Genomic DNA, 27070 nt, shown 5'->3' with positions numbered 1-27070 from the left:
CATGCTCTATGCTCACAAAAGCATGATATGAGATTTTAAATCTACCCAGAGATTTTTACTGTTAAGACTTGCAGAGCAAAAATGTGGGAGACTGATTCAGTGTTATGTACAGTGTGTTGTGATGTAAAATTAAACGGTATGCTGAATATGTAACTACATGCACTGCTTCAAATGTAAACAGCAGACAATCAAAATGCAGTTTTAACATGTGCTACACTTTTTTTAAACTAACAAGCCTCACAAATAAATTCTGACATAAGGCTGTGTTTTCGAAGTGGATCTAAAGTGGATCTTGGTTAGGGAATTTTACTGGGGCTAGTTCTGAGAAGTAAAATTTCCACTCAGTGTGTCTTACCCTCCATGGCGTCAGTGAGGTAGCTAGCAGCACTTAGCGCCCTGTCTCGGCCCTCCTGGGACACCTGGGGGAGGAGCATGCTGCTCAGTTCGTTCAGTGAGTTTGGTCCCTGTAGAAGACAAAGGGGACTGCGGTCATGTGAACGGCTCAGTTTGTAAACAACAGAAGCTTGGCAGTGCCATCTTACTGTAACTTCTTCCGTGCCAGAATGTTCTTTCAGCAGTTGCATTTAGATAAATTATCAACCATTTCAAACCAAAAATAGCCATAATGCATTTTTACATGACCTTATTTATCTCTATGCTTTAGTATGAAACAGCCTGTTTTTGTTACTGTGGTTTTAAGACTGATATATCTAAATGAGCTCTGTTGTGATTGGCTGCCCTGTACTGTGCCTCTCTTAAACAGCACTCTGGGCTGAAATGCTCTTTCTAACTTTAATGTGAATGGGTGAGGCTAAACCGCTGTAGATGGAATAGGTGGACATAGGTGGAAAAAAAGCCTTGTTTTTTGTGACATCACAAAAACATTAAAAACAGGCTGTTTTTGCAACTTAGACTGCAATATATGGACTGTGTGGACAACCTTCAAGTAAATTCAGGTTTTGTAAAATGAACAGCATTTATATTACACACTCATTCGTAAACCTTACAGATTTTCTGTCCTGCTTTGGCATTAAAATAATCTACTATAATTAATTCATTCATCTTTCCAAGACACTGCCACTTGATCTGCTTATTTTACAGTTAAACAAGCAATAACATTGAACATGCTTAATGAATTGGCAATTGGTTAGTTGGAATTTGAATTTGTCTCTTGCAGTAAGAAGCAGTGCCTGATGGACACACACTTTATATGTTCATTCATATCATTATGCTTCTTTTGGCAAGGTTTTTTCCATTTTGAAATCTTTGAAAATATATGTATGGTTTGGTAAAGTTAAAGGGCTTGTAAAAAAGCATGTAAAAATATTTTTAAAATAAAGTAATGTTAAAGTAATGTAAAGTAAAAGTTATAAGGACTGTTTCAGCCTGGACAGCTTTTTGAATGATGTACCATAGAGAAATACAGATGTACAATACAGCACATCAGAACAGAGTCAGTCTTCAAGGCGTAGTAACAAAAAACAGCCTGTGTAATTGTAAGGGATAAAGAGAGGTGGGAAAATTATCAAGTTAAAATGAGTTATGACTTGGGTACATAAAACCACCAAATTCTATGAATTGATCATTGGATGAATACAAATGTAGGATATGAGACCTTGAATTCATTCTTTATGATTTGCTCTTTTAAAACTGGTTATTTATTTATGCCTCAAAATAATGTATAGATTGCTTGATTACTTATTTAATCAAAAGTGCCAGCCCTACAGCCATCAAAGTGCTGTCTGGCTGGTTTTAAAAAACATCTATAAATGTCTTCACTGTACCAAAACTCAAAAGCTGGGACTAAATACAGTCCCACAGTCCCACAGTCAATTCAGTCAATTCATTCTTCACAATGATGAAACATGGTCCTATACGTCATGCATGTGTTTGTGTTTTGGTGGGATGATGGCTCAGTCACAAAATCAGAAATCCATAAACAGTTTAACCATGACACTGTCATTATAAAATACTGCTGTGTTGTTTCACTTATAGCTGAAGCGCTGCAATAACTGTGTGGGTGTCTTTTATTGACTGTTACAGCTGTGGTCTCAATTATATGAGGCCTTGTCTTAAGTTGTGACCCTCTGATTTTTAAAATAAGTATTTGTCCCGAGGTAATCAAAGGAATGACGCAAAGTCACTTTGCCGCTGCTCAAGAGAACACCCACGCATGCTGTTTTGGCAAGAGGGAAACACCAGTGGTCCTTTCTACTGTGTATGTGTGCGAGAAAGACAATGTATGTGTGTGATTGTGTGCGACAAGACTCCACGACTCTTATTCAACTGTTGCTACGTTACCATGGCTGCATCACCAAGACAACAGTGTATCCTCCCCCATTCCCCCTCACTCATTTCTGTCAGATAGGGATGAGGTTGTCAGGTCTCTTGAGAGTGCCCGATTAACCCATGAGCCTTTCACGACATTCCCCTTAGAGCAAGCACAAATTTGCATGCATTTACAGCTTCCCACAACAAATCCTATATACCTTTTAAAACAGCATAGCAAAAATCTTTCATGTCTTGTTGATTGGCATCATATTTACATTATTAACCAGCCCCTATATGACCTGAATTCATACATATACAATCATATTAGTTCATTCTGTTCACAACATGTGTTGGTTGCATAAGCTAACTGTTAATAAGCCGTGCATATGTCTGCGTTGCATAGAAATAACTGTATGGATATGAATGCACCACAGCGCAATACATCAAGGGAGGCTTTGTATACACTGTGATTAAGCACTGTGTCATTGAGTGCATTGACCAAGCAGGTTCAGGGAAGTAAGCTCTTGTTTCTCTAGAAGAACCCGTTATACTCTCTGTTCAGCCATTCTTGCTAAGGGTATCATTGAGTTCATACTTTATTTTTCAACACCTGTAATACTGTACATTTGCAAAGATAACAGCCCATTCATTATTTCAACAACTTGATACATTAAATGTCTCAGAATATTGTTAAAAAAAAGAAAATATAGACATAATACAGTCAAGAAAAATTTCAAAGGTAAATATCCTTGTATATGAAGTAGAATCAGATTCTTCTAAAGGAAGTCAGCATATTAAATGAAAGAAAAAGGTTCTTGGGTACATCAGACCATAAAGGAGTTCTATTTATTATTTATGTTTTTATAAAATACAGACAAACACATAATGATAAAATAGTTAATGTTAATTAAAGCATTGAAATTATTACCAATAATGCACAATTATTTTGAAAGCAGTATAGTTTGTTAAAAGTAGGCTATGTTTGTCAAGCAACATGAAGGTTAACTGTTTAATGAAGAGCGCAAAGTTTTTAATAACTCAAAGTCATACAGTGTGGTCTAAAAGTCAGAGTCTGTTCCTCATTTAGTAACTTTCCAATCAAAATTGCCAAAGCTGCTGGTGTTCTCAGAACAGTAGACTGACCACCCGAGAGTCCAGCCCTCAACATCACTGAACGTGTTGGGGTTTACTTATTGTGAGAAGCAGAAAATATAGCCAGCTTGTAAGAGTGAACTTTGGAGGTGGGGAAGATATCACTGCACATTTCTTTAAAAAAAACTGAAAGCAAGTTTCCTGAAAATAGTGAAAGCTATGATAAAGGATGGACACATTAAATATAGAAAAATAGAAAACTGGAACTTTTGACTGGAAACTGAAAAAAATAAAGGGTGGTCCCTGATATTTGCACAGCACTCTGTACACATCAAGCTTCAAACAAGCCTCAGCCAATCAAGTTTTAGGACTGTTGTATAATAAGCTTCCGTCAGTAGAATTTGGTGTTTGAGTGGGGTGGATAAACCAGTCTGTATTTCAGGAAAACGATGTCTAGCTACAGTGTGGAACGCTGACATGTTTTATCCAGTTCTTTTGCCAAACCAAAATAACAGTAATTAGGTATATGTTAGTCTGTTTCCGGTTATGGCCTTACACCACACCTGGGGTACAGAGAGTGTATGCACCTATACCATTTGTAAAAAAGCATACAGTTACTCACACTTTCTTCTTTGACCTTTTCCATGGTGCATGTGGGTAATGGGAGAGGGCTCAGAGGTCCAGGGCCTGAGATGCCATTCTGATCCATGGCCACAAACAGCTTGCCATTGATATTGAGGCTGGGGAAGAAGACCTGGGAGCCATGGCTGCCTGTGCTTTGAGCACTAGTCCGTCGTCTGTGCCAGGGAATGACGAGAGAGCCCGTCCGACTGTCTGAATCCCCATAAATGCTGAACTCGTCATCAGCATCAGCTTCTGAATCCTTATTCCGCGGCCGGAAGTTGAAGATACTGACCTGGCTTCCTCGTCTGGTGCGTGAAGATAGAGTGCGCACCAGCAGAGCATGTGTTTGCTGGGGGAAAAATGAACAATCCAGAATAATCTGCATTTTTTTTCCATTCTGTACTTCATTTCCACATAAAATACAATGCATTACATCAATTACTGATTACAATTATTATTCCTATGAGAATGTTGCTGATTAACTACATTAGTGAAGTAAAAAAATCTTTTTTGTTTAATATGTAAAACTGCAACTCAAATCCCATTTTTACTGAAATATTTTGTCACATTTTCTTTTCATAGGAGCAATCAGCTTAGGCAACTGTACCTTTACTCCCTCCATGGTATCTAGCTTTGGTGTTTTCTCATCGCTATCGTTCTGTGCCTCTTCTGAAAGAGGCCCCAGGCTTTTCTTCCTGCCCTTGTGCTCTTTGTCGTCTTGTGCAGCCGAGGGAGACAGGTCAGGAACCAAAACTGACTCAGTTTCCTGAGCTTTCTGAGCTGCCTGTAAGACACAGGGTGAAAAAGGAGGCGAATCGTTGTCGGTTTGTATCAAAATTGAGAAAGCGAAGGCGTATGAACACAAATGCAAGTAAGTGAAAGTAGATCAGGATCATGTTTCTTTTACAAAGCTTGGATTGTTATGAAGTGCATGTATGAATTAGTACTGCACGAAAAATACTGACAAGATTATGTTCCAAGTCATTTGCGATTAATACCTGCATACTGTCCCACTCATCACAAGCAGAGTTGTAATTAGTAAGAAAAACTGTTGTTGAATCATATAAAACTCAAAGAAGGCTGTCATTAAATGAATGTCATTAATAATTTAATACATCATGCATAGAGGAGAATAATTTAATTGTTGAGACAAATAAAGGCATTCACTCTGGTTCTATGAAATGGTACACTATAGGGATATTTATAGACTCTGGTTTCTTTACAGTGGTGATGATGGGAATCAAGGGTTGTAATGTCTATGTTGCAAATATAACCATTTTATTCACGATCCATAACGATCAATTAACCTACACCAGGATTATTATAGTTTCTAAATTTTCATTAGTTTGTATTTTTATTTAGTTATTTTTGATCACAGTTTATTTTCAGTTATTATTATAGGTGCTAAAGTAGTTTTAGTTGTATTTTTATTTTCTGTAAAGTAATAATTAATATTGATTTAGTTTTCAATATTATGATGAAATCTGCGATAGGAGGCAGAGTAAAACTGAAATAACAGGAGAATGAACTCGGCTCGAGTTAAAGATGGCTAAAAAACAAAAACTAAAGGTTTTCTTAGTAATTCTGTTTACTTTTAGTTAATTTTGCAGTAGACATTATATATTTTGGTTTAGTTTTTGTGTTACTGTTATTATGACACTTCCTGACCTTTTATCACTGCTAGTTTTTTTTTTAGAAATACTTTTAGTAAACTGTAATAGCACTGACATAAATGAGTTTTTATGCAAAATACTGATGTACCACTCATGAATGAATGCCATGAATGGATTTTAAAAAACAGTTTTAGGTCCAAGCTATTTCTGCAAAAATATCATAAAATAATGTATCAGGTAACAGGCAATGTATTGTAGACTCAATAAGCACTAGATGTTTGGTTCCTATGACCACCAGTGTGACTCGGTATGCTTCCCTAGAACAGAGAATAAGTTAGATCATAAGGTAATTAGGTAAATAATAAAAAATAATAAGGTAGAATTCCCCTCAAATGAGCAGAGACATGAGCTAATTAATGCCAGTTTTTATTTCATTGACTTTAAGATCTTCATCAATAGTCAGTTAAACATCATGAAAAGGATGCATACTTGCTGCTCTTTTTTCAGCTGTTCCATGGCCAGCTGAAACTCTTTTTCTTTCTGCCATGCCTCAGCGATAGTGGCCTGGTTCTGCTCCTCGTAGGCCATGGCCACAACCGCCAGGATCAGATTCACCAGATAGAATGAGCCCAGGAAGATCACCACCACGAAGAACACCATGTATGTCTTCCCTGCAGACCGCAGAGTCTGGCGGAAAAAACGGTAGTGTGAGATGAAATGGCCAGACCAATTTAGATAATAATGTTATGTTTTCCTTGCTGCTTGTGTACGCTTGGGAATCTCTTCATTAGCCTACTGCCTAGCCATATTGCTGAACACTCCATATGGCCAGAGAGAGGACAGACAGACAATTGCATCTAGCTAATTTATCTATGAAAGTGGTGTAGTAGGTACAGAGTTCATAGGTACACTGCAAATGATATTTTAAGCTATGCAGATTTCCTGAACAAATTTCCTTAATTCTGTATTTCAGGAATGTTTAAAAGGCATATTAATGAACTGTAGACATTTTATTCCATTGAAACTATTAGTAAAGGATATTACACCCAATGTCAATACTCTTCAGCTAAATAGTTGTACTGCTATTTATTAAAATATGATATGCTTTCACATGAAGAGAGAACTGTCATTTTATACATATTTATAGGGATGCACCAATATGGGAATTACAGGCCTCTATACTGAGATATGATTTTCCATGTACATATCTGCTGATGCCAGTGCTGACACATACGGAGCCCTGCTGGTGACATCCCAAATGCGTAAAAATAATGTGTGGCCACAACTTAGTAAGGCATGGAAACTAGAAAGTTATGCTGTGGCCACAACTTAGTAAGGTGTGGAGACAGGCTTCTAATGAGTAGCCATGGCTTAGTAGGGAATGAGTTGATCAAGCCTTGACCACAGCTTAATAAGGCATAATGTTGTTCCCATACCTTAAGAGTTGGCCACGACTTAATTATCTCCATCGTACACCTTACTAAGTCATGGCCACGCATTAGGATCTCGTTTCCACATGTTAATGTGGCTTAGCCAATTTCATATATATACATATCCATCCATCCATCCATCCATCCATTTTCTAAGCCGCTTCTCCGTCAGGATTGCGGGGGGATGCTGGAGCCTATCCCAGCAGTCTTCGGGTGGAAGGCAAGCAAGCAAGCAAGCAAAATTTATTTATATAGCGCTTTTTACAACAGGTGTTGTCACAAAGCAGCTTTACAGAACAATCACAGAACAATCACCCTGGACAGGTCGCCAGTCCATCGCAGGGCAATATATATATATATATATATATATATATTTAAGCAAATGTCTGCAGATACTGATATGATTGTGATGGTATCATGGATCACTGTGTTTCTGTGCCCATGTTTACTACGTATATATTCTGTCATGAACTTTAAGCTTAGGGCTTATTCAGATCAATCGTAAATTATATTGCAGAGTCTTTCATTACATGTTCTATACTAACACCTTCCTTATTCTTTTTACTGTATCTAAGAAATAAATAACTAAGACAACTATCAAATAGCTGAAAATGAGAACAGGTCAGAAGAACAATCCTTTTTTTTCTTAAAAACGATAACAACAGATTTTCGGTTGTAATACACCCCTATAAAACACCCTAAAATGCCACTTTTCAAGATTTGGTGTACTGTAGAAGTCATTACTTATTAGGCAGACAGTGATGCAGACCTGATGGTAGAGGTTTTCCCAATAGTCTTGTGTCATGAGCCTGAAGAGTGAGAGAAAAGCCCAGCCGAAGGTGTCAAAGCTAGTGTAACCATAGTTTGGATTGCGTCCTATCTTCATACATTCAAAACCATCTGGACATTTCCTGCATAAAAAGAAGAATCAAGAAGCATCATTCTAAAACTTTCATTTTCACTTTCATGTTGACCATTAGGAGCAATTAGTATCATGAAGACAAAAGGCATGATGTAATTTCACATTATAATTTTTCACTCATACTGTAGCTCATTCAAACAAGTAATCTCTGTTAAACTCTGTAAAAAAGTGCTTGATTCATATGTGTGCTGAATGATTATTTGGGCCTTTGTGCAGATTTTGGCAGATTTTTTACAGTCAGCAAAAATGAATCATCTTACTACTTTGGACAACCTCCCAGCTATCACTTACAAATTACTGTATATCTAGTTTTCAAAAGCATAAGTTAGGCATGAAATATCTTGCAGCCAGGCTTACCAAAGCAAAGCAGTCAATTATTGGTCACTTGGAAATTTATTTGGTTCAAGGCAGGAACTTTGTCTCTTAATTGTACTGTGTAATAATTTGTGTTGGTTCTTTAGTGTGTACACTCAGCCTACTGCATTTAACCATCCTGCCGACCTCTCCACCCCCAACTTTTTCAGAAATGCAATAAAAAGATGACAAAAAAAGTGCTTGATTAAAATTTTCTAGGTGATACAAAATATGTGCTTGTAAGTAGAAGATCTGTTTTATAATCATTTTAATTTGACATTGTTGGGTGTGCAGTCTGATTTGGCTTGAAAAAAAAACATTTTTGTTGTCTTCTTGTTGTTTGTTGACATCAAAAAAGTACACCTGTTTCTCCTTTTTTCAACATATGTGGACATATCAGCATTTGATCTTCAATTAAACAGTGGGTATATATAAACATTATGTAATATAACAGAAACAATGGGATTTGCAATCATTTGCAATCATTTATTAAAAAAAACAATTAGCTAATATCTAATTTTTGAAAAGGTAAGTACATCCCTGGCTTCAGTAATTGGTACTGCCTCTGTTGGCAGAAATAGTTTTGTGTAGGAGTTTCCCACAACTGTTTACCAGTTTGTGGAATCTACTGGGAGAACTTTTTGCCCACTCCTTCATGCTGAATTATTTCAATTGTGCAATGTTTGAGGGATTTCTTGCATGTACAGCCCTTTCCAAATCCACCCACAGCATTTCAATGGGATTCAGATCTGGGCTTTGACTAGGCCACTCTATAACCCTCCACTTCTTCCTATTGAGCCATTCCTTCATGGATTTACTTTGTATGTTTGGGATCATTATCCTGTTGGAAGCTCTACTTCAGCTTTTTCAACTTTTTACAGATTCTCCTGAAGCACTCTCTGATACTAAAGAGAATTCATAGTTGATTCTATGACTGAAGTTTGGCCAGGCCCTGAGGCAGAAAAGCAGCCCCAAACCAGAACATTTCCACTACCATGCTTTGCAGTTGATATGAGGTTTTTCTGATCAAATGCTCTCTTCAGTTTTCACCAAACATGACTTCTAGTACGATGGCCAAACAACTCTATCTTTCCCTCATCTGTCTATAGCATATTGTTCCAGAAGTCCTGGTCCTTGCCTATATATTCATTAGCAAACTTTAAGTGCCCTGTTGTTCCTTTTAGACAACACAGTCTTCCCCTGGTGCACCTCCCATGTAGGTCAAATTTGTGCAGTTATTTTATTAGATAGTAGATGCATGCAGAGAAAATTTGGGTCCTTAGAAACCTCTTTTAGCATCTTGGTCTGCTTCCAAACTGCTTTTAAACTTGCTGGGGTGGGCTGGGCTGGACAAGTTGACAGTGGTTTTAAATCTTTTCCACTTGTAGATGATCGTCCTGACAGTGGAAGGATTGATATCTTCTTATACCCGTTCCAAAACTTAGAAGCATCTACAACTTTCATTCTGAAGGCCTTAAAGAGCTCCTTTGAACTAGGTATGATGATACCACACACACCAATAGCAAAGAGCAAAACAGACCAAATATCTGAGTTTCAAATAAGATAAGTTCCTCCATGAGATTTTTGAAAGGTGTTCTAATAATTACTACCTAATCGTGTGCACCTGATTTAAATTCCACATAAGAAAATTGCATTACTGTTTATTTCAGGTGTATAAATGATGACAAGTGTCACTTGTTAAATTATGCTACCTTTATCTTTTAAAACTGTTTAAATGTAGACTTGATGTCTGTATCTCTAAATGTTGAAGAAGTCTAAACATTTCATGGAGTGTACTTACTTCTTCACATGACTGTATATGTCATTAATTATGTAACTGACAACAACAGAACCCGACTTCTAAAGGTTAAGTAGGTGTTTTAAAGTGTACAACTTTATTATACAGTTGACACAAACACTCCATCATACTGCCCCACTACGTAATATGTCCGCAGGGGGCTCTGACATGAAGATCAAAGGTGAACGACCTCTCACACCTTGAGCTGTCACGGGTCACCTGATGAAGCGATGGACTGTCAGCATGGATGAGCTGAGAGGCCAGTGGCGCCTCACAAGCCTGTGCCCATTGCTGTTCCCCGACGTCCAGCCCCCTCCTCTCCCATCTTCCAGCAGCCTTGCTGTCCTTGGGGCAGTGGCGTCTGGTGCCAGGCTGCTGAGAGTGTGAGGGTGTGTGGAGATGGGCGCTATCGCTCTCAGACACCTCACTGTGGAGGACGTGCTAATGGACGGGCCCCACTTCAGTTTGAGTTGAACAGGGGGCCTTGTACCCCACCGCCTGATATCGCCCCCTGTTTCCCCTTCTCACATAAGGAAGAACGCGAACATGTGCTATCAAAGCAATGCTCCCCTGATTGGAACTATTTAGAGTATCGCAGTCTGGCATTTAAAATTGGCTCTCGAAAGCCAAGGCACAGTTCAATCTGAATAGTCCAAAGATATTACTTTACGTTTCTATACTACTCAAATGTATTTGAGTCGTTCTTAATATTTGAGTATCATAAGAATCTCACGGATAAACAATATTTATATCGTTTAGGTCTGTTGGAGCTCTATTTCATACAGCAAAAAAATTGAGCAGTATGTTTAAAAGGTTTCTTTAAAAGGTAGCCTTAGATAAAAGTTACACTGTCAAAAATGAAGGTCAACTTAAAATTCTAAGATAATGTGATTATGCTGCTTTCTAGAGTCAACCCAAGTCAAACGTCTTGGTTTTTAGTTCTGCATCTTAGGTAAACAATGTGGAATGTATGTTTTTTACCTGTTTTCCCAGCTAGCTGGGACTCTTTTCATCAGTCAGTCCCACCAGGTACTTTTTTCCTCTTGGGCTCCCAGTTGTGGACAGCTATGGCATCACTAGGGTTCAAACCCAAACCCTCCTGGCTGGGATTATTTGCAATCTCCTGAGATTACTCAGGTGTATAATCAACTCAAAAGAAATGTGATACAGCAAAAAAATGAGTAGTATGTTTAAGTATGTTTATGCGAATTATCATTACCACAATGTGTCCACATATGTGTTTCTCATTTATTCCCTCATTCATTTTTAATTAGAAAAAAGTGATTTTGTGATACTTCTAACTGTCAAATCTCTTTACTTTAAAGTGAAGTTGTTTTTCTTGTGCTTTATATTTTCCCCTGAGGTCCATTTACAAAATTTGTCACAATTCATTTTTACGTGGCCATTTTTCTACCTCACCTTATCCCTTAGAATTAAAAAATGCTGTTCTTGTTTCTGTGCCTTTAAGACTGATATACATAAATGAGCTCTGTTCCGATTGGATGCCTTGTATTGAGCCTCATTCAAAAAGCACCTACAGCTAAACCTCACCTTAGAACCTAAATATGAATGGGTGGCATTAAACAGATGTAAACTGAATAGCGAAATCTATGTAAATAGATTGGTTTTTGTGATGTCACAAAAACAATGAATTCAAAAAAAGCTGCTTTTACAGCATAGTATCCATATATTGGACAAATATTCTGTGTATGAAGAGTCCCCACTTTCATGAATAGTATGAATAGTCTAATGATATAAACCAAGAAGAAAAACCCCAGTGACAGTTAAACATTGTGGTAATGAGATAAAACTGCAAAATTAAATAAATTGCTAAATATATTTTATTCGCTTTATATTTAATTAGCTTTAAAATTCTTAGTCAGACAATAGTACACATATTGTGGAAAAAATGGTTGAAGAAATAAAACATTTAGAGAATTATCAAATATGACTGTTGTAGTAATGAAAATTTGGTCATTTAACTTTGATAATGTTACTAAAATCAATGTAATCAAGATGTCATTGTTTGTAAAGAAAGCATAACATTTTTGTTATTTTAATTTTTTCAAGTTAGATCCTGGTATTTGTCATATTTGTGAGAATAGCCCAATTACGTAATCACATAGTTAATTACATAGCAAGCTACGTATTGTATTACATAAACATTCTGTATTGTCATGTTGCAGTCTATGCTTCTTTTCTGTTTGTTTTTCATTTGTGGCAACAATGTAAAGGATGTTTTCTCTTTCTGCAAAACAAGTCTGCATCATGTCTTCATCTAATTCACATAAAATATCTCTTTTTATATGTACAAACATGAATGTAGCATCGACTTAAAGATTGGAATCTGTACGCTCTCCTCTTGTTTTCATGAACTACAATTAAGAAATAATTAATATAAAATTTTACTTTTGTTATCACTTAACTTCTCAGAGTTACATAGTATATTTTTACCAATCCCATTAAAATCCTGATTTTCTCTCCCTCCACTCTTTTTCAGGAAACATCCCATGATTCATTTTGAGTTGCAACATAAGAACTTGACACACTGGAAAATCCCTACATCCATGCCATTAGATTTTACCAATACCTGGCATAACACCATTGTTTGCATTAGTAGACTATCAACACTATTTGCATCGATAATGCACCAAGCAAACAGTTATCTCAATCGATACTGTTCTGAGCCACAATAGAGCGGTATCCTAATGCCGTTGTCATTTAGGAGTGATACGAAGCCTAGCATGGAGTCACTTGGAGAATCTGTCAAAGAAAGTGCTCTCACTCAGCGGAATGGCAGCTGGGACCATATCACTGAAGCACAAGGCATTCTAACATAGGCTATTTTAGGAGCCAGCGAGTACCTCTGTCCTGCTGGGGTCCAGAGAATGGGAAGGAGGCAAAGACAAAGCCAGGTTCCCAGGGGACTCTGGGAATTTGTGTTCAGTGCTCCTGCATGTAAACCAATACACTCTTGCTCACTATTGTTTCTGTATGGCTGACTTTTTTCAATGCTTGTTATGTCAGAAGAGCGTGTTGATACGTGCCAAGATGTACTACAGGCCACTTCCGATGGATTGCAGCCACACATGTCAGGATGCTTCAGGCTTGGATCAAATAACCACACTGATCGACATGATTGGCAGGAGCCTGATTATAATTAGTATAAACCAAATTGGCAACTTACAATGGAAAGAGGGCTCAAATTGCAATTAATAGTCGCAGTTTACTGTGCAAGGACAAAGCAGTTGGCATAGTGGGTGCAGTAAACTTATCAATGTCATCACACTCAGATGGAGTCTCAGATGGTGTAATATATTAGAGACTTTTACTGCAACTGCTGTGCTAACACTGGAAAATGCAGTAGAAGTGCAACAATGTGTTGTTAATGCAGGTATAATGTACTAGAACTGCTGGAAAATGTATGACCTTTAAAAGGTAGCCTTAGATAAAAGTTACACTGTCAAATGAAGGTCAACTTAAAATTCTAAGATAATGTGATTATGCTGCTTTCTAGATTCAACCCAAGTCAAACGTCTTGGTTTTTAGTTCTGCATCTTAGGTAAACAATGTGGAATGTATGTTTTTTACCTGTTTTCCCAGCTAGCTGGGACTCTTTTCATCAGTCAGTTATGGACAGCTATGGCATCACTGAGGTTCAAACCCAAAACCTGGCTGGGGTTATTTGCAATCTCCTGAGATTACTCAGGTGTTTAATAAACTCAAAAGAAATGTGCTGTTTTCACTTTGAAAAGTAGTGATACTATGTGATAGCCTCAGAATTCACTCCAACATCAGAAGGCTGTGAGTTTGAACCATGGTGATCTCATCGCTGTACCTGGAAGCCCAGGAAGAGAAAATTCCTGGAGGGACTGTGTGATAGAAAGACTTCCAGCAAGTGGGGAAAATGAGTAAAAAAATAGTTCTCTTGGTTTACTTGACTAGAAACTTGAAATGAGAGTTAGGTGGAGTTTTGATTAAAGTAAGAAGTTTGAAGGGTGAAATCTGGTCCTCAAGATGAGAAGAAAAGGCATGTAATTGAGTTGACTTTTCAGTTTTACAGTGTAGGCATTCAAGTTCCAAAGACTTAGACTTAGACCGACTTTATTGTCATTCAAATTTACACTGTACAGTGCACGTTAGAACAAAACTATGTTGCATTTCAGAGTATATCAGGGAGAAAAAAAAAGTAATACAGTGTATGCAAAGTCTAGTGCATATGTAAACATATGTATATCAACAGATAAATAAATTTTAAATAAGTATATATACAAGAGAGTGTATTGCACTGGAGCTCCCAGGTATGGAGTAATCAAAAAAGAATTGGAGCAGCATGTTATTTGGAGTTCAGCAGTCTTATGGCATGTGGGAAGAAGCTGTTTTTGAACCTGGCTGTTCTGCTCTGAAGACTTCAGAACCTCCTTCCAGAGGCCAGCAGTGAGAACAGTCCATGATGGGGTGGGAGGGTTCTGTGTTTATGTTCTGAGCTCTGGTCAGACAGAGACTTGTCGCACTGTCCTGTATGAAATGAAGGTCCCAATAATTTTCTCTGCTGTCCTAACCACCATTTGCAGGGACTTCCAGTCAGAGGCGCTGCAGACTCCTGCCCAGACAGAGAGGCAACTGGTCAGTATGCTTTCTACAGCGCCTACGTAAAAGGTGGTCAGAATCAGAGGGGGGAGGTGTGCTCTTTTCATCCGTCTTAGGAAGTGCATGCGCTACTGAGCTCTTTTGACCAGAGCTTCAGTGTAAGTGGACCAGGTCAAAGTGTCCATTATCTATACCCCCAGTTTTGCTGACTATCTCCACTGCTGTGTCCTTGATGAAGAGTGGTGTGTGGTTGGGTTGGCTCCTCCTGAAGTCGACGATGATCTCTTTGGTTTTCTCAACATTCAGGACCAGGTCGTTGGTTTCGCACCAGTCAACTAAATGGTTCACCTCCTCTCTGTAGTGCAGGTCATTGTGACTGAGGTCTATTTGTTAGAAAGTCCAGCAGCCAGTTACCCAGGCGGGTGCTGAAGCCAAGGGGGGCCAGTTTGCTTCTCAGATGTTGTGGGATGATCGTGTTAAACACTGAACTGAAGTCCAGAAACAGCATGCGCACATCTGTATTCTTTCCTTCCAGGTGTTCTAAGCTCAGGTGAAGTGCAGAGGAGATGGCATCCTCTGTGGAGCGATTTGGGCGGTAAGCGAACTGGTACGGGTCGAATGTAGGAGGGAGTTTGGAGGTACTGTGGTCTTTTACCAGCCTCTTGAAACACTTCAATCATGATGGGCGTGAGTGTTACAGGATGGTAATCATTGAGGGAGGAGATTGTGGGTTTTATGAGCACCCGTATGATTGTGGCAGTCTTTATGATGGTACGGCAGCCTGTTTCAGCGAGGTGTTGAAGATGTCCGTGAGAACCTCGGTCAGCTGATCTGTACATTCCTTAACCACCCGTATGTTGTCGGGGCCCGCTGCTTTCCGAGTGTTCACTCTCCCCAGGGTTTTTTGGACATCTGCTGTATCCAGGCAGAGTATCTGCTCATCAGGGCGAGGAGAAGATTTCACCGCAGGAGTGGTGCTCAGTGCCTCAAACCTTCCAAAATATTTTTTTATTTATATATGTTGAAAAAGTTTTTGTTATTCTCACAGGGGGGAGGAGTAGCTTTATAGTCTGTGATTGTCAGAATGCCTTGCCACATTCGTCTTGTGTTCGAGGGATCCTGGAAGAAGTCCTGCACTGACCATGAGCACGCTTTGCAACTCTTATGGCCCGGTTCAGGTTTGCTCTAGCTGTTCTGAGTGCAGTGACATCACTGGATTTAAAAGCGGTGTTTCGTGCTTTCAGCCTCACACGTACCTCGCTTGTCAAAGAACACTCTACTAAGTAATTGTAGAAGGCTTGATGGGGTCAGACATAATTTTGTAACAAGAACTTCGGGAGCAGCAATGAAAAATTTTGGTCTTAACATGGGTGGAAATATAGGCTTATTAGGATGGCTACAAACTGAGTGTGAAATTTGAAATTAATCCAAGGCCTCATAAAGGCAAAGCTCAGTGTTGGGAGCAATGGTGTGCTCAGTAACATTGTCTGATGGACAACAAACTTGTTGTTAGCACCATGGAGGTAATGTCACTTAACATGGCTGAAATACCCCCCACCCCTCCATGTTTCAGACTGACATAACCTTGTATACTGACTGTTAATAACAGATGAATTTGTTGCAGTAATTTGCCATGTTAGTGTTTGATTTGTGGTGTCTGTCACAAAATCCTTTAAAAAACAGAAGCAGTGGCAGACAAAGTGGTTAATACTCTACAGCAGTAAACATTTTAAAATGCTTAATATTTCAAAACCATAACTTTTGATTTGCTGGGTTTTAGGTTGTAAACTACTCCATGTGTAACATATGACTGCTGTTACAGCTTAATCAAGTTAAAGTCTACACAGCTAACAATGGCATAATGAAAGGCACACCATTCCACCACGGCTACACAAAGTTTACAGCCAGACAAAGCAATTATTCACAAAGTGTATGTACGTTATGCCTATACTTCTCAAAAAATGTTCTCCATTTCACAGTAAGCATGATGATTAGCACACTGAGGCTATTGTGGTCCTTCCTGTCCTCTCCGCTTCTTGTGCAGTGAGTAGCCACTATGAGTTGAAGTTGGTGAGAGCATGTGAGAAATGGGGCTGGGCTGTTTTTTTGCCATTTGACCATAGAAGAAACCTGAGTTTCCCTGAAGTTTGAGATGTTTCTGTTCCTTTCCTGATCTACACCTCAGTAAATACAGTAGCTGGAGCATAATAGGCAAAGCAGGGGGTGTCTCCTACCATAACTTGGGGTCCAGTCACTGATGAGCTTCCATAGTTGGCGAAAGGCCATAGATAACAGGGAGAGCAGTGACTGACCTCTCAGCCGCACTGTTGGGTCAGAGAAAAGAACTTTGGCAGGGACTAACGAAGCCCTGTCCACCCTGAAACAACAGAGGGAGTGAGTGAGGGGGACGAGGGGGAGCGGGCTTCAAAGCCTGGTGATTGTGCCCTTCTGGCTTGCTAAGCACTGAGCTCAGATTTCCATCGAGGTCCACAAGGTGACCAAACACAGTCCACCTTCCCGTACACAGATTAGATCACTTGGTACACAAAACACAAAAAATACAGTGAGTCGGTAAAAAATATCCCAGCCTGGAATCGGAAATAAATACAAAAATAGCAACTCAAACTAAAAAAATTATTAAGGACCTTTTTACTTTTAAGCACCTTTAAAATGATCTGATTACTGGGAGCCCTTTTTCAAGGTAATAATTATGATACACTTGTGGAAATTTGCATTGCTTTTTAGCTTTAGCTGAGAAAATGCTTCAACTAATTAACAATTAAACAGTTTGTCTGAGAAAAAGGCAGTCAGCTGAGTGTGGCTGAGCTATTTAGAGTTGGATTTGATCTGGCTTAGAATCAAAACCTTGATCTGTCCACTTGGGTGACCTATAACTATCACTAGTGTCATATTTAGAGGTTTCAAAATACAACCTAATCACAGTTTATAAATAGTTACTCTTGCTTTAATGAACATACCCTAACACCATGCAATTACTCGTGCATTCCACTTGGACAGTCGGGTGTATTTTAAATAGATATGTTTGGCGCACTAAGAAAGTGACTGTGTTCTTTTGGATAGCATGAGTCAACAACATTAGGTGGCAGACAGAAACGTCAGCAAATTTCATTTTAGGGATTTCACGTGTTATTGTGTTTGGACTTTTTGTTTTGTTTCTATTCCACTTCTTCAGTTAATCGCATGGGGTTCATTTGTCCCATGGCAAATGGTGTCCCACAACTTTGAAGCTACACAAATGATCTCAAAATAAGAATATACCATAGAAAGTAGATTTTTGTGTATTATGTTTTATGTGACACTATTATTTATTAGATTATTTTCATGTGGATATTTGTGAAACGATGTGAAACGATTTTGATGCTTTTTTTTTTTAAGTGTAAACTGTAATTGTGTCCTGTGTTAATTTTTCGTTTAAATATAGAAATATAATTTAATTTAGCTTGTTCCAAATTTTATTGTCATTGGTGTTACAGAAACATAAAATCTAATTTAAAGAAACAGGGAGGTCTTTTGATTGAAATACTTCTTGGGTATCTCAGTGGGTGAAAGTGTAACTCTGAGAAGTCCGCAGTTAGTAAAATCTCTTTTTACATTACTGTTAACTTTGGCTGGAATCTTGTGTGTCACAAAAAGATTGTGTCAGTGGTGTTACTCATGAAACATGAAAGAAGTGATTTTACATTCAAAATAACAACATAAATCACTTTGTGACTTTATCACTTCAATTTAAAATTTAAAGTGGTCTTTATTTCAGAAAAGCACAAGTTTTAGTCATTTCGTCAGCAGTGTCACCGTCAATGTTCAATAAAATAGAATGGTAAAACGGTAGAATGACCCACATGCTTCTGCAAATCCACTGCCATAAAACAGTGAATGACCCTAGCGTATGTTTAATAGGGCCTGCTACAGCTTTAGAACGCCAAAGCTTTGCTGAGTTCCATGGTTCTGTTTAATCTCGGCCGGACACAGGTCTGAGTCAATCTTCTTATCGTTGACTGAGGCAGACAGATACGTGCTTTGTTTCAGGCTGGCAATGGGCAGATGTTACAATCAACATTTACAGGCCTCGCCATAATTTACAACAACGGACCATTAGGCAGCAAGGCCGTCATGGCTGTAACCCAATAACTCAAGGAGAATGTCATGCACTTTCCATTATATGTTCAATTGCTATTCTCATTCCCACTCGGAGAACAAAAAAAAAGAAAAAAGAAAAGAAGAAACCTGCTTTGGAATTTGAAATATCACATTATCGATTAGTGGCTGCTTTTAAGATAATGTTTTAACAATTTGCAACTGGGCCAAAAAGTGTGGGAGGCCAGCGCACACACAGTAATAAAAAGCACGTACAGCAATTACTGTCTACTTCTCATCGAACAGCACTTAAAATCCAGGGGAGCGGACATACTTAGCTTGAAACCCTAGAAGCCTCCGAGAGCTGATGATTCCTTCTAAGCCATCAACATGCCTATTCTCTCTCCAACACTGTTTGATTCAATTTATTTATTTTATTTTATTCAACTCTCTGATAGCAATTATGTGCACTTGCTTGACTTGTAAATGTCAGCTGTCAGAGGAAAAAAGTGTTCTTGGCCTGCATTATGATTTTCGCCTTCTATTTAGCCTCTAATGTATAGCAGAAAGGGGTGAGGTTAAAAGGTGCAGAAGAAGGGATAAAAAACAAGAAAGATAGCACTGAGACGATTTGGAAGTTTGAGAGAGGCATTAAAGGCCTGTTCCTCTGGTGAGTGCAATGCAGGGAGCATAGTGGTCAGTACATTATCACACAGCAGTAGTACTGGTTCCTAAAAGCATAGCAGCATCATCTGAACCATTAGAGAGAGCATTCAGAGTAATATTCACTTGTCCATCTCACGGTGATCTTTAAGCTACGGTGCCTTTGGGAAGTCAAGCCCAGGTCAATGTATGCTATTAATTGGGTGAACTTTCTTTTGGTCCAGGGCAATAAAAGCTATTAAAGTGTAATGCATTATGGGTTTCTTAAAGGGCAACCATCTCAGAGATAAAATGTAGGAACCAATTTGTAAAATCAATTAAGAAAACGCAAACAAGAAAACATTTTTTTAAAATATTGCTTGCAACAACAACTACCACCATCACCATCATCATCATCATCTAGTCCTTTCAGGAATTTACAATCCCAAATTCACACAAATAAATGACCATGTAAAAATGAATTATGACCATTTTTGGTATGTAAAACTTTGCAAATGTTGCAAATGGACTTAAAAGGGAAAAAATAAAATAGAAAACAATCTAGGGCCCTTTAAAACAGTGCTAATGCTACTGCTTATTTTTTTGTTTTTGGTCTAATAATGATGACTCAATAATAAAAGCTTAAACAAAATGCTGTATCAGATATTTTGAAGCCATTTTAAATGTTATAATAGCCTGAAAACAGTGGACTGGGAATAGGAAAACTGTCAGTCCTGTGCTAATGATTTCCGAAGCACACACACAGAGCAGTGAAAGGGCTTCTATAGGCTTCAGTTAAGCTATTGATACTGTAGAACTTTTGCTTCAAATAAAGTGCAGGGTTTCTTTCAATAAGTTCAAAAGAACAACACAGCTAACATACGATTATAGGCTATTTCATCACTTCTTAGTGTGTTTGTGAACCTTTTGTGGTTTGTAGTTCAGTGTCAACACATTACAGACGAGACAGAAAGCAGGCTGAGATATGTCACAGGCTGTACCCATGCTGTAAAATGTTAAGCCCAGTACGAGTCCCCTATGGCAAGATCTCTTAACGGGAATACACAGCCAGCAGCTGTGTTAGTATGCTCAGAGATCATGTATAAGACCTCATTCAATTACCATTTACAAAACATGCTTTGATGTTTTCAAGTCCTACATTGTGCTCTGCAGACTCTAGTAGACTTCTTCTGAATGCAGCTCTAAAAAAGGCAGTGCCGCAGGAGAGTGCTTCAGCGAAAAAAGGTTTAATTAACATAATTTACACTATATTACATGCTCTTACAGCGTTAGGACAAAATTACATGTATACTACTAGGGCATAAGATTGCATCAGTGCATGAGACATGCATCCTATTCAACTGTATCAATTTTGGAATGTTTGAATCAATTACAATTCATTACAATAATATTTGCTTGTTCTTCTGGCCTAAATTAAGATAAATTTTTCTGGCTGAAGCCATCAGACAAAAAGGGGAGCTAAGTTATAATAAATTAGGTACTAATTTAAATACTGAAAAAGTTGATATTTAATTGTTGAGGCTTCTGTGTAATTGTTCTTTTTTCCCATGACACTTAATGGCTGTTCTGACGAGAAATTAAATAGTAGCCCTTGACCTTTGAAGAGTTCCTCCAGTTAAATTAGTGTATTCTATGTATTTTTAAATATTAAATCCCCAATCATGCCACAATAATTTAATCAAAATAATAAAGGCGAACTGTCAGCTTTAGTTTAAAGAATCAGAGATTCACACCACTAAATACCTGCACATACAAATAAAGCAGTAAAAAAGATCCAGATCTCTTCAGTGAACACTGAAACAGTAAAACAGTGTGATGTAGTTGCCAAGCTACTCAAACTCCTGTCATCTGAAGTATGTTTTTTTCAATAAAAAGAATAGAAAAACAATGTGAAAAGCACAGAAAAACAGGGGCCATCAAGTCCAACTTGTTACTCATGAAAGAATAATTCAGAAGCCTTATTTAGTGGCTGACTGGTTGCTGTTCCATCCAGTACTGAGGAAAGCTGTTCAAGGCCACTGAGTCACGCATACACACGCACTGGTGCTGAGTCAGGCCTTCAAAGCCGCCTAGCCGTGTTTGCTTTAGTCATGCTCTGACAGGAACCCAATCTAGCGCCTTATACTGCCATCAAGTTAATCTCAGACCCCCACTGGCCTGCTGAGCTGCTGTACATTCAAAGAGCCAATTAGACCACAGACTGGCCACACTCAAGTCATCATGTCTCATCTCATTATAGACATCTTTTTTTCCTTTTTTCTATTTTATATCTATGCATTACCCCTTTCTGAGCACGGTGAATAGTGGAGATAATAACAATATCGGACACTTTTGTGTTCCATAGAACTGATAAAGTGTTAGACTGAAATATAATGTGATCTAACATTTTACAGTCAATGTGAATAAGAAACTCTTACGCATTTTCCTTTTGTACCATACTGATGTGTTTCCCAATGAAACATGATATCATGAAGGGTCTCTGAATTGGTTGAGCATTTCTGCTCAGTATAGGGGGATGGAGTGGGAGGTGAAACGTGATATAATTGTTTGATATTTTATATATATATAGATGTTTTATTACATTTTATTGGAAAAATGGAAAACAAGAATTTTGTCTTTAAAATGGAATGATATACACTCACTGAGCACTTTATTAGGAACACAGTACTAATACTGGGTACTACCTCCCTTTGCAAAATAGCCCCAATTCTTCATGGCACAGATGCCACAAACTGGATGTTGGAAACTGGAGAGGCCACTGAGGAACACTGGACTCATGATGTTCATGAAACCATTTTGAGACTTTTGCTTTGTTACATGGTGCATTACCATGCTCCATGCAGCCATTAGAAGATGGGTAAATTGTGGCCATGAAATAATGCAAATGCTCAGCCACAATGCTTAAATAGGCTGTGGCATTTAAGCAAGGATTGACTGGTATTTACAGGCCCAAAATGTACCCTAAAAACATTTGCCACACCATTACACCACCTCCACCAGCCTAGACTATTGATTCAAGGTAAGTTAGGTCCATGAATTCATGCTGCTGCCACCAAATTCTGACCCTATTATCTGTGTCCTTAAACCAGCCTACATTTTTCCAGCCTTCAACTGTCCGGTATTGGTGAGCCTGAGTTCAGTGTAGCCTCAATGATTTCTAGAGTGAATAAACTCTAAACACTAATGTGCGTAAAAATTTCAGGAGGTCAGTTATAGAAATAGCCAAAACTGCCTGTCTGGCAACAATAACTATGCCACAGTCAAAATCACAGAAAACACATTTTTTCCCCCATTCTGGTGGTTGATGTGAACAATACCTGAAGCTGCTGGCTAATATCTGCATGATTTTAGGGACTGCACTGCTGCCACATGATTGGCTGATTAGACAATTGCATCAATGAGTGGGTGTACAGGTGTTCCTAATAAAGTGCTCAGTGAATGCAAAGAACTGTGCTTAATATGACCAGGACCAGAACTAACAAGGCAGAAAGGTCTTTGATTTCAGGTTGACTTTAAAATCTGGTGCATTTAATTTTGCAGTCATGACTAAAGTCCCAAAGCTTTCAAAAATACACAGCACTCCTCTGAGCGACTGCTTATCCAACAGCAGATAACATTAGATCCTGCATTTCACTTACCCAGCATCACTTGCATTTCCACATATTAAGGCATCCTTAGCTCCTTCCACTTTGTAGAAGTTATCTGGAGGTGAGAATGATAAAGAAATATATCACCAACATTATATCATGTCTACAATTGCTTTCTAGCTAAAATATGTTAAAATATGATGTGATCAGTTATGTACATAAATAATTTATGCCTCTTTAATTCATCGTTACACATAGAACATTAGTGTTATTTTTTCTCCTGGAAATAAGAAACTCAGAATGTGTTCTCCAGAATGTCAGAATGTGTTCTCCAGAATGTCAGAATGTGTTCTCCAGAATGTCAGAATGTGTTCTCCCTCACAGAAAGTTATTATATGAAATGCATGCAATTATGATGTCTGAGATATTGTTTTATGATAGTTATAAGATTTTAATCATTCAAAAAAAAAACCCATAACACTGACTCTACTACAGCTATGTCTCTGCCTCTGCTAAAGAGAGTAACGGCCTTGGCATGAGCACCAGTGGCCCTTCTGCCAGGCCCTCCATTTTATCTCATCCAGGTTTTACACTATCCCCCCTTTTCTTCCAGTCCCTCTCCACCACTCCAGGCCTGGAGTGCTTTTAGAAGGTGCAGGCTGGAGGGGGGATCCGTAACAGGTCGCGTTTGGCAGGGCGCCCCAGCCTCAGCCTCCAGCTGTCAACATTCCTGGTTTCAGCAGCATGGCCTTAAATGTGTCTCTTGTGTGGCCTGGACTCAGACACGAGCCACAAAGTCACTGTGCGCCTGCGCTTATCAGATTGCACAGTGCTCCCGCTGCCTGAGTGCAGCCTGATCAGGTGCTATTGTTTTGGACAATAACGCTGTTATCCCATATGAAGCAGAAGCCATGTTGTCTTACTGTGCATGAAGCACTAAAGCTAAGTCAACTGCACGTATGCATAGTGTATATATAGTATATCGAAGGCAAATATCAATGTAAGTTAATGTAAAGACATTTTATTCTAAGCTATTTAGAGCATTTCTATTGGTCAATTCACCTTGAAATAATTTTCACACAATGTAGAGTAGCTGATGTTCTCAAAAGAAAAAAAAAATCTTGTTTTTTTTTTTTTATTATTATTTTTTGGACAATGATGATATATGTACTTTATAATTGTGCCAACTTCAATACTTAGCAGTTAATATGACTTGATAAATAATATAGCTATATAAAATACATACAGTTATGTTACATGTAGGCTTGTCACAATTATTTGACCTGATCCCAGTTGACTTTTTGCAAAATAACTTGGTAAATTTCTCTGACAGTCACATGATAAGCACTACTTAAAAACCTCAACAAATCCATGAAAATGCAGTGAAAATGATGGTGACAGTAAATGAGTCAGAAATATTAGGTGGGCTCATTTGCATGGCATCATTTGTATTGCCACTAATGTACAAGACAACCAGACTTCTTCCACATCTAATGTTCCACCGACCAGCTCCACTTTTAGCTTTAGCATTATTAGCTCTGGTGTTGGTTTATCTGAAAGCTTTGCCATTCAAACTTCCTCCTTAAGAGAATAAAAGATCTCCTGCTGCTGTGATTTGGTTAAATCAAAGGTTTGGTTAATGTAAACATGGTTTCCAGAACATATATAGAATCTATTTTACTGACTTCTCAAAAGTTCTGCACAATTATATCCTTAAAACTGTAACCAAGATCATCCAGAGTGAAATGTGCCTTTCTAGAGAAACTTACTGAGTAAGAACTGCTTACGGTGGTGGTCCTAGAAACCAGACATCTGAAGCTTTTGGGTGCGTTTGAAGCTGCCTCATAGAAAAATATTACACTTAAAGGTTACAAATACATTGCCTGCTGCCTGAGACCTTGTTGTACGACAGTTCTGAGTGACGGTTTTGGCTTAAAGCATATATTTAAAAATAAAATTACCACTATTTTTCCCATCATCAACATATAAAAACTCTGTGTTGTAGATATTACAGCCCCTAACTGATATCACCGCTGTAAAGACGTCCAAGTTAATCATTTTTCCACAGTGAACCATTTTACATCAAACCACTCTAAATGACACTGTTTACATCTCAAACACTGAACTATGTCAAATGTTTGATAACTCGGTGGAATTCCCCTTGATGTTAGGCTATATTCATACTTTGTCAGTTCTCAGACATGTTCACCTGTACTCAAAATCTCGCTAGATTATTTTTGACTAATAACTGAACTGAGTGCTCATCTGTGTACTTGTACACTCTCCTTTGTTATACTGAACATTTCAGTATGTTAACACAAGTGCTACGAATGCTACCAGGTGGCCTGAGCTGGAAGTTCGACAGACATAGCAACAGTAACTAAGGGAGTCAGGACTAATTTTGCAAGCGGTCAATTATTTTAGCTGACTGTAATAATTTTACACAGTGGTAACTCTCACAATCATATGCTTACAGAACACGAGAACAGAGAACGAGTACATTTACATCCACTGGTGTAGACGAATACATGTAAATAAACATCAAGCTTGTAACAGTAGAAAAGCCCCTTTTGGTGCTACATAGAACCCTTTTCAAAAAGGTTTTATATATACACCATAGACACACATCAATCTGAAGAACCCTTTCATGATGCAAAGAACCCTTTTATCATGAAAAGGCTTCTTTGACTGTTCATGGTTCTATATAGATCCATTTTCTTTACTAAAGAACCCTTTTGAAGAGCCATCTTTTTTAAGTATGCAGGAAATTCTGAAATTCATGTAGGCATTCAAAGATTTAGCCAAATTGTTATGCTGATAATATTAATTGTGATATTAATCGAATGCAAAATAGAAGCATTTTCGCCAGTGGTCTCAGACTTTCGGACCCCAGTGTATAAGCAAAATCAGAAAATGTGTTAGCTATGACGTAATGGCCTGTACAGAGACAGAAAGCTCTAAATTCTGACTAGTGCTATAGCACCTTTAGAGGGCAGTGGTGAGTAATATTTGTTTATTTGAGCTTGAGCTGTTACTGTTGTCAGTTGGGAAATACAACGTATTGACAGTTAGGAAATGAGATAGCTAATTCTAAGATTTGGCCACTAATTATTAATTATTCATAAGCCAATTCATTGTTCAGGTCTAGTTACATAACCTAAATGATTGTCTGTATTGTGTTTTTGTTTATTGTTACTGGAATTTATGTTGGTCTTCTGTACCAAGAGAAATCATTTGTACATCTTGTATATGTTAAATAAAAAAATGTGGTTCTTATGTCATTAGGATGCTGCTGTGTTTTTAAAAGTGCTTAATGATCACCCTTGTGTGTCAGATACAAAAATCACCTCCATTTCCTAAGCTACAGGAAATAAAGGCACTTAAACACTTGGGTGGGTCTCGTTGTCCCATCGATCTAACTCTGAACAATTAGCAGAGTTAAAGAAACTGAGAATGTGTCCATAAATATTTCATGTATGATATTTGCCTCCATGAAGTACCATCTAGATTGCACTGAGAATCATATAGGTTACTAGAAGACACTTTAGTCATCATCATGGTATGACAAGGCACATCAGGAGAAATATCAATCTATTTAAGTCAGTGTCCTACATCTCTGTACTGCAGGTCACATTATTGAGCGCCAGTACTGCCCTAATTGCTATTCTAATGAAATGAGACCAACCAAAAATAATACTAAATCTCATCTTTAATAGACGTCTGCTCACCTAACAGCACTGTCATTCAATGACAAAGCGATGATCAACAGGCCTAATATCTCAGTTCAGTTTACAACTCCTAATGTGTTAATCCTCAAAGTAATTCATCACAGATATTACAGAAAAGCTTTAGGATGATATTGAGAGCAATATTAACAATATTCTCCTGTGACAGCGAAGCTACTATACAGCTACAAAGTGTTACTGTCAACAACAATATTGGCCTTGATCATGTTCTAACTGTAGGCCACAAAAAGGCCATTTAAACAAGGTCATGCTTACACAATAAGAACCTACAGGGAAATTTCAAAG

At 38.1% G+C, this 27070-nt stretch overlaps 1 protein-coding gene across 5 annotated transcripts in view; it reads right to left on the bottom strand.

Annotated features, from left to right (window-relative positions):
- Window positions 1–27070, bottom strand: part of scn5lab (sodium channel, voltage gated, type V-like, alpha b) — a 167175-nt gene that overhangs the window by 81694 nt on the left and 58411 nt on the right. For all 5 annotated transcript variants that reach the window (XM_017712309.2, XM_017712310.2, XM_017712312.2 and 2 more), the window contains 6 exons: window positions 23091–23154; window positions 7800–7941; window positions 6090–6287; window positions 4595–4771; window positions 3986–4336; window positions 356–464 (listed from right to left, as the gene is read on the bottom strand). In XM_017712309.2, coding sequence (XP_017567798.1) covers window positions 356–464; window positions 3986–4336; window positions 4595–4771; window positions 6090–6287; window positions 7800–7941; window positions 23091–23154 — 1041 coding nt within the window. The remainder of the gene's footprint in view (window positions 1–355; window positions 465–3985; window positions 4337–4594; window positions 4772–6089; window positions 6288–7799; window positions 7942–23090; window positions 23155–27070) is intronic.

The sequence above is a fragment of the Pygocentrus nattereri genome, chromosome 3 (genome assembly GCF_015220715.1).
Source record: "Pygocentrus nattereri isolate fPygNat1 chromosome 3, fPygNat1.pri, whole genome shotgun sequence".
Taxonomy (NCBI): Eukaryota; Metazoa; Chordata; class Actinopteri; order Characiformes; family Serrasalmidae; genus Pygocentrus; species Pygocentrus nattereri.
This window is presented reverse-complemented; position numbering and strand designations above follow the sequence as displayed.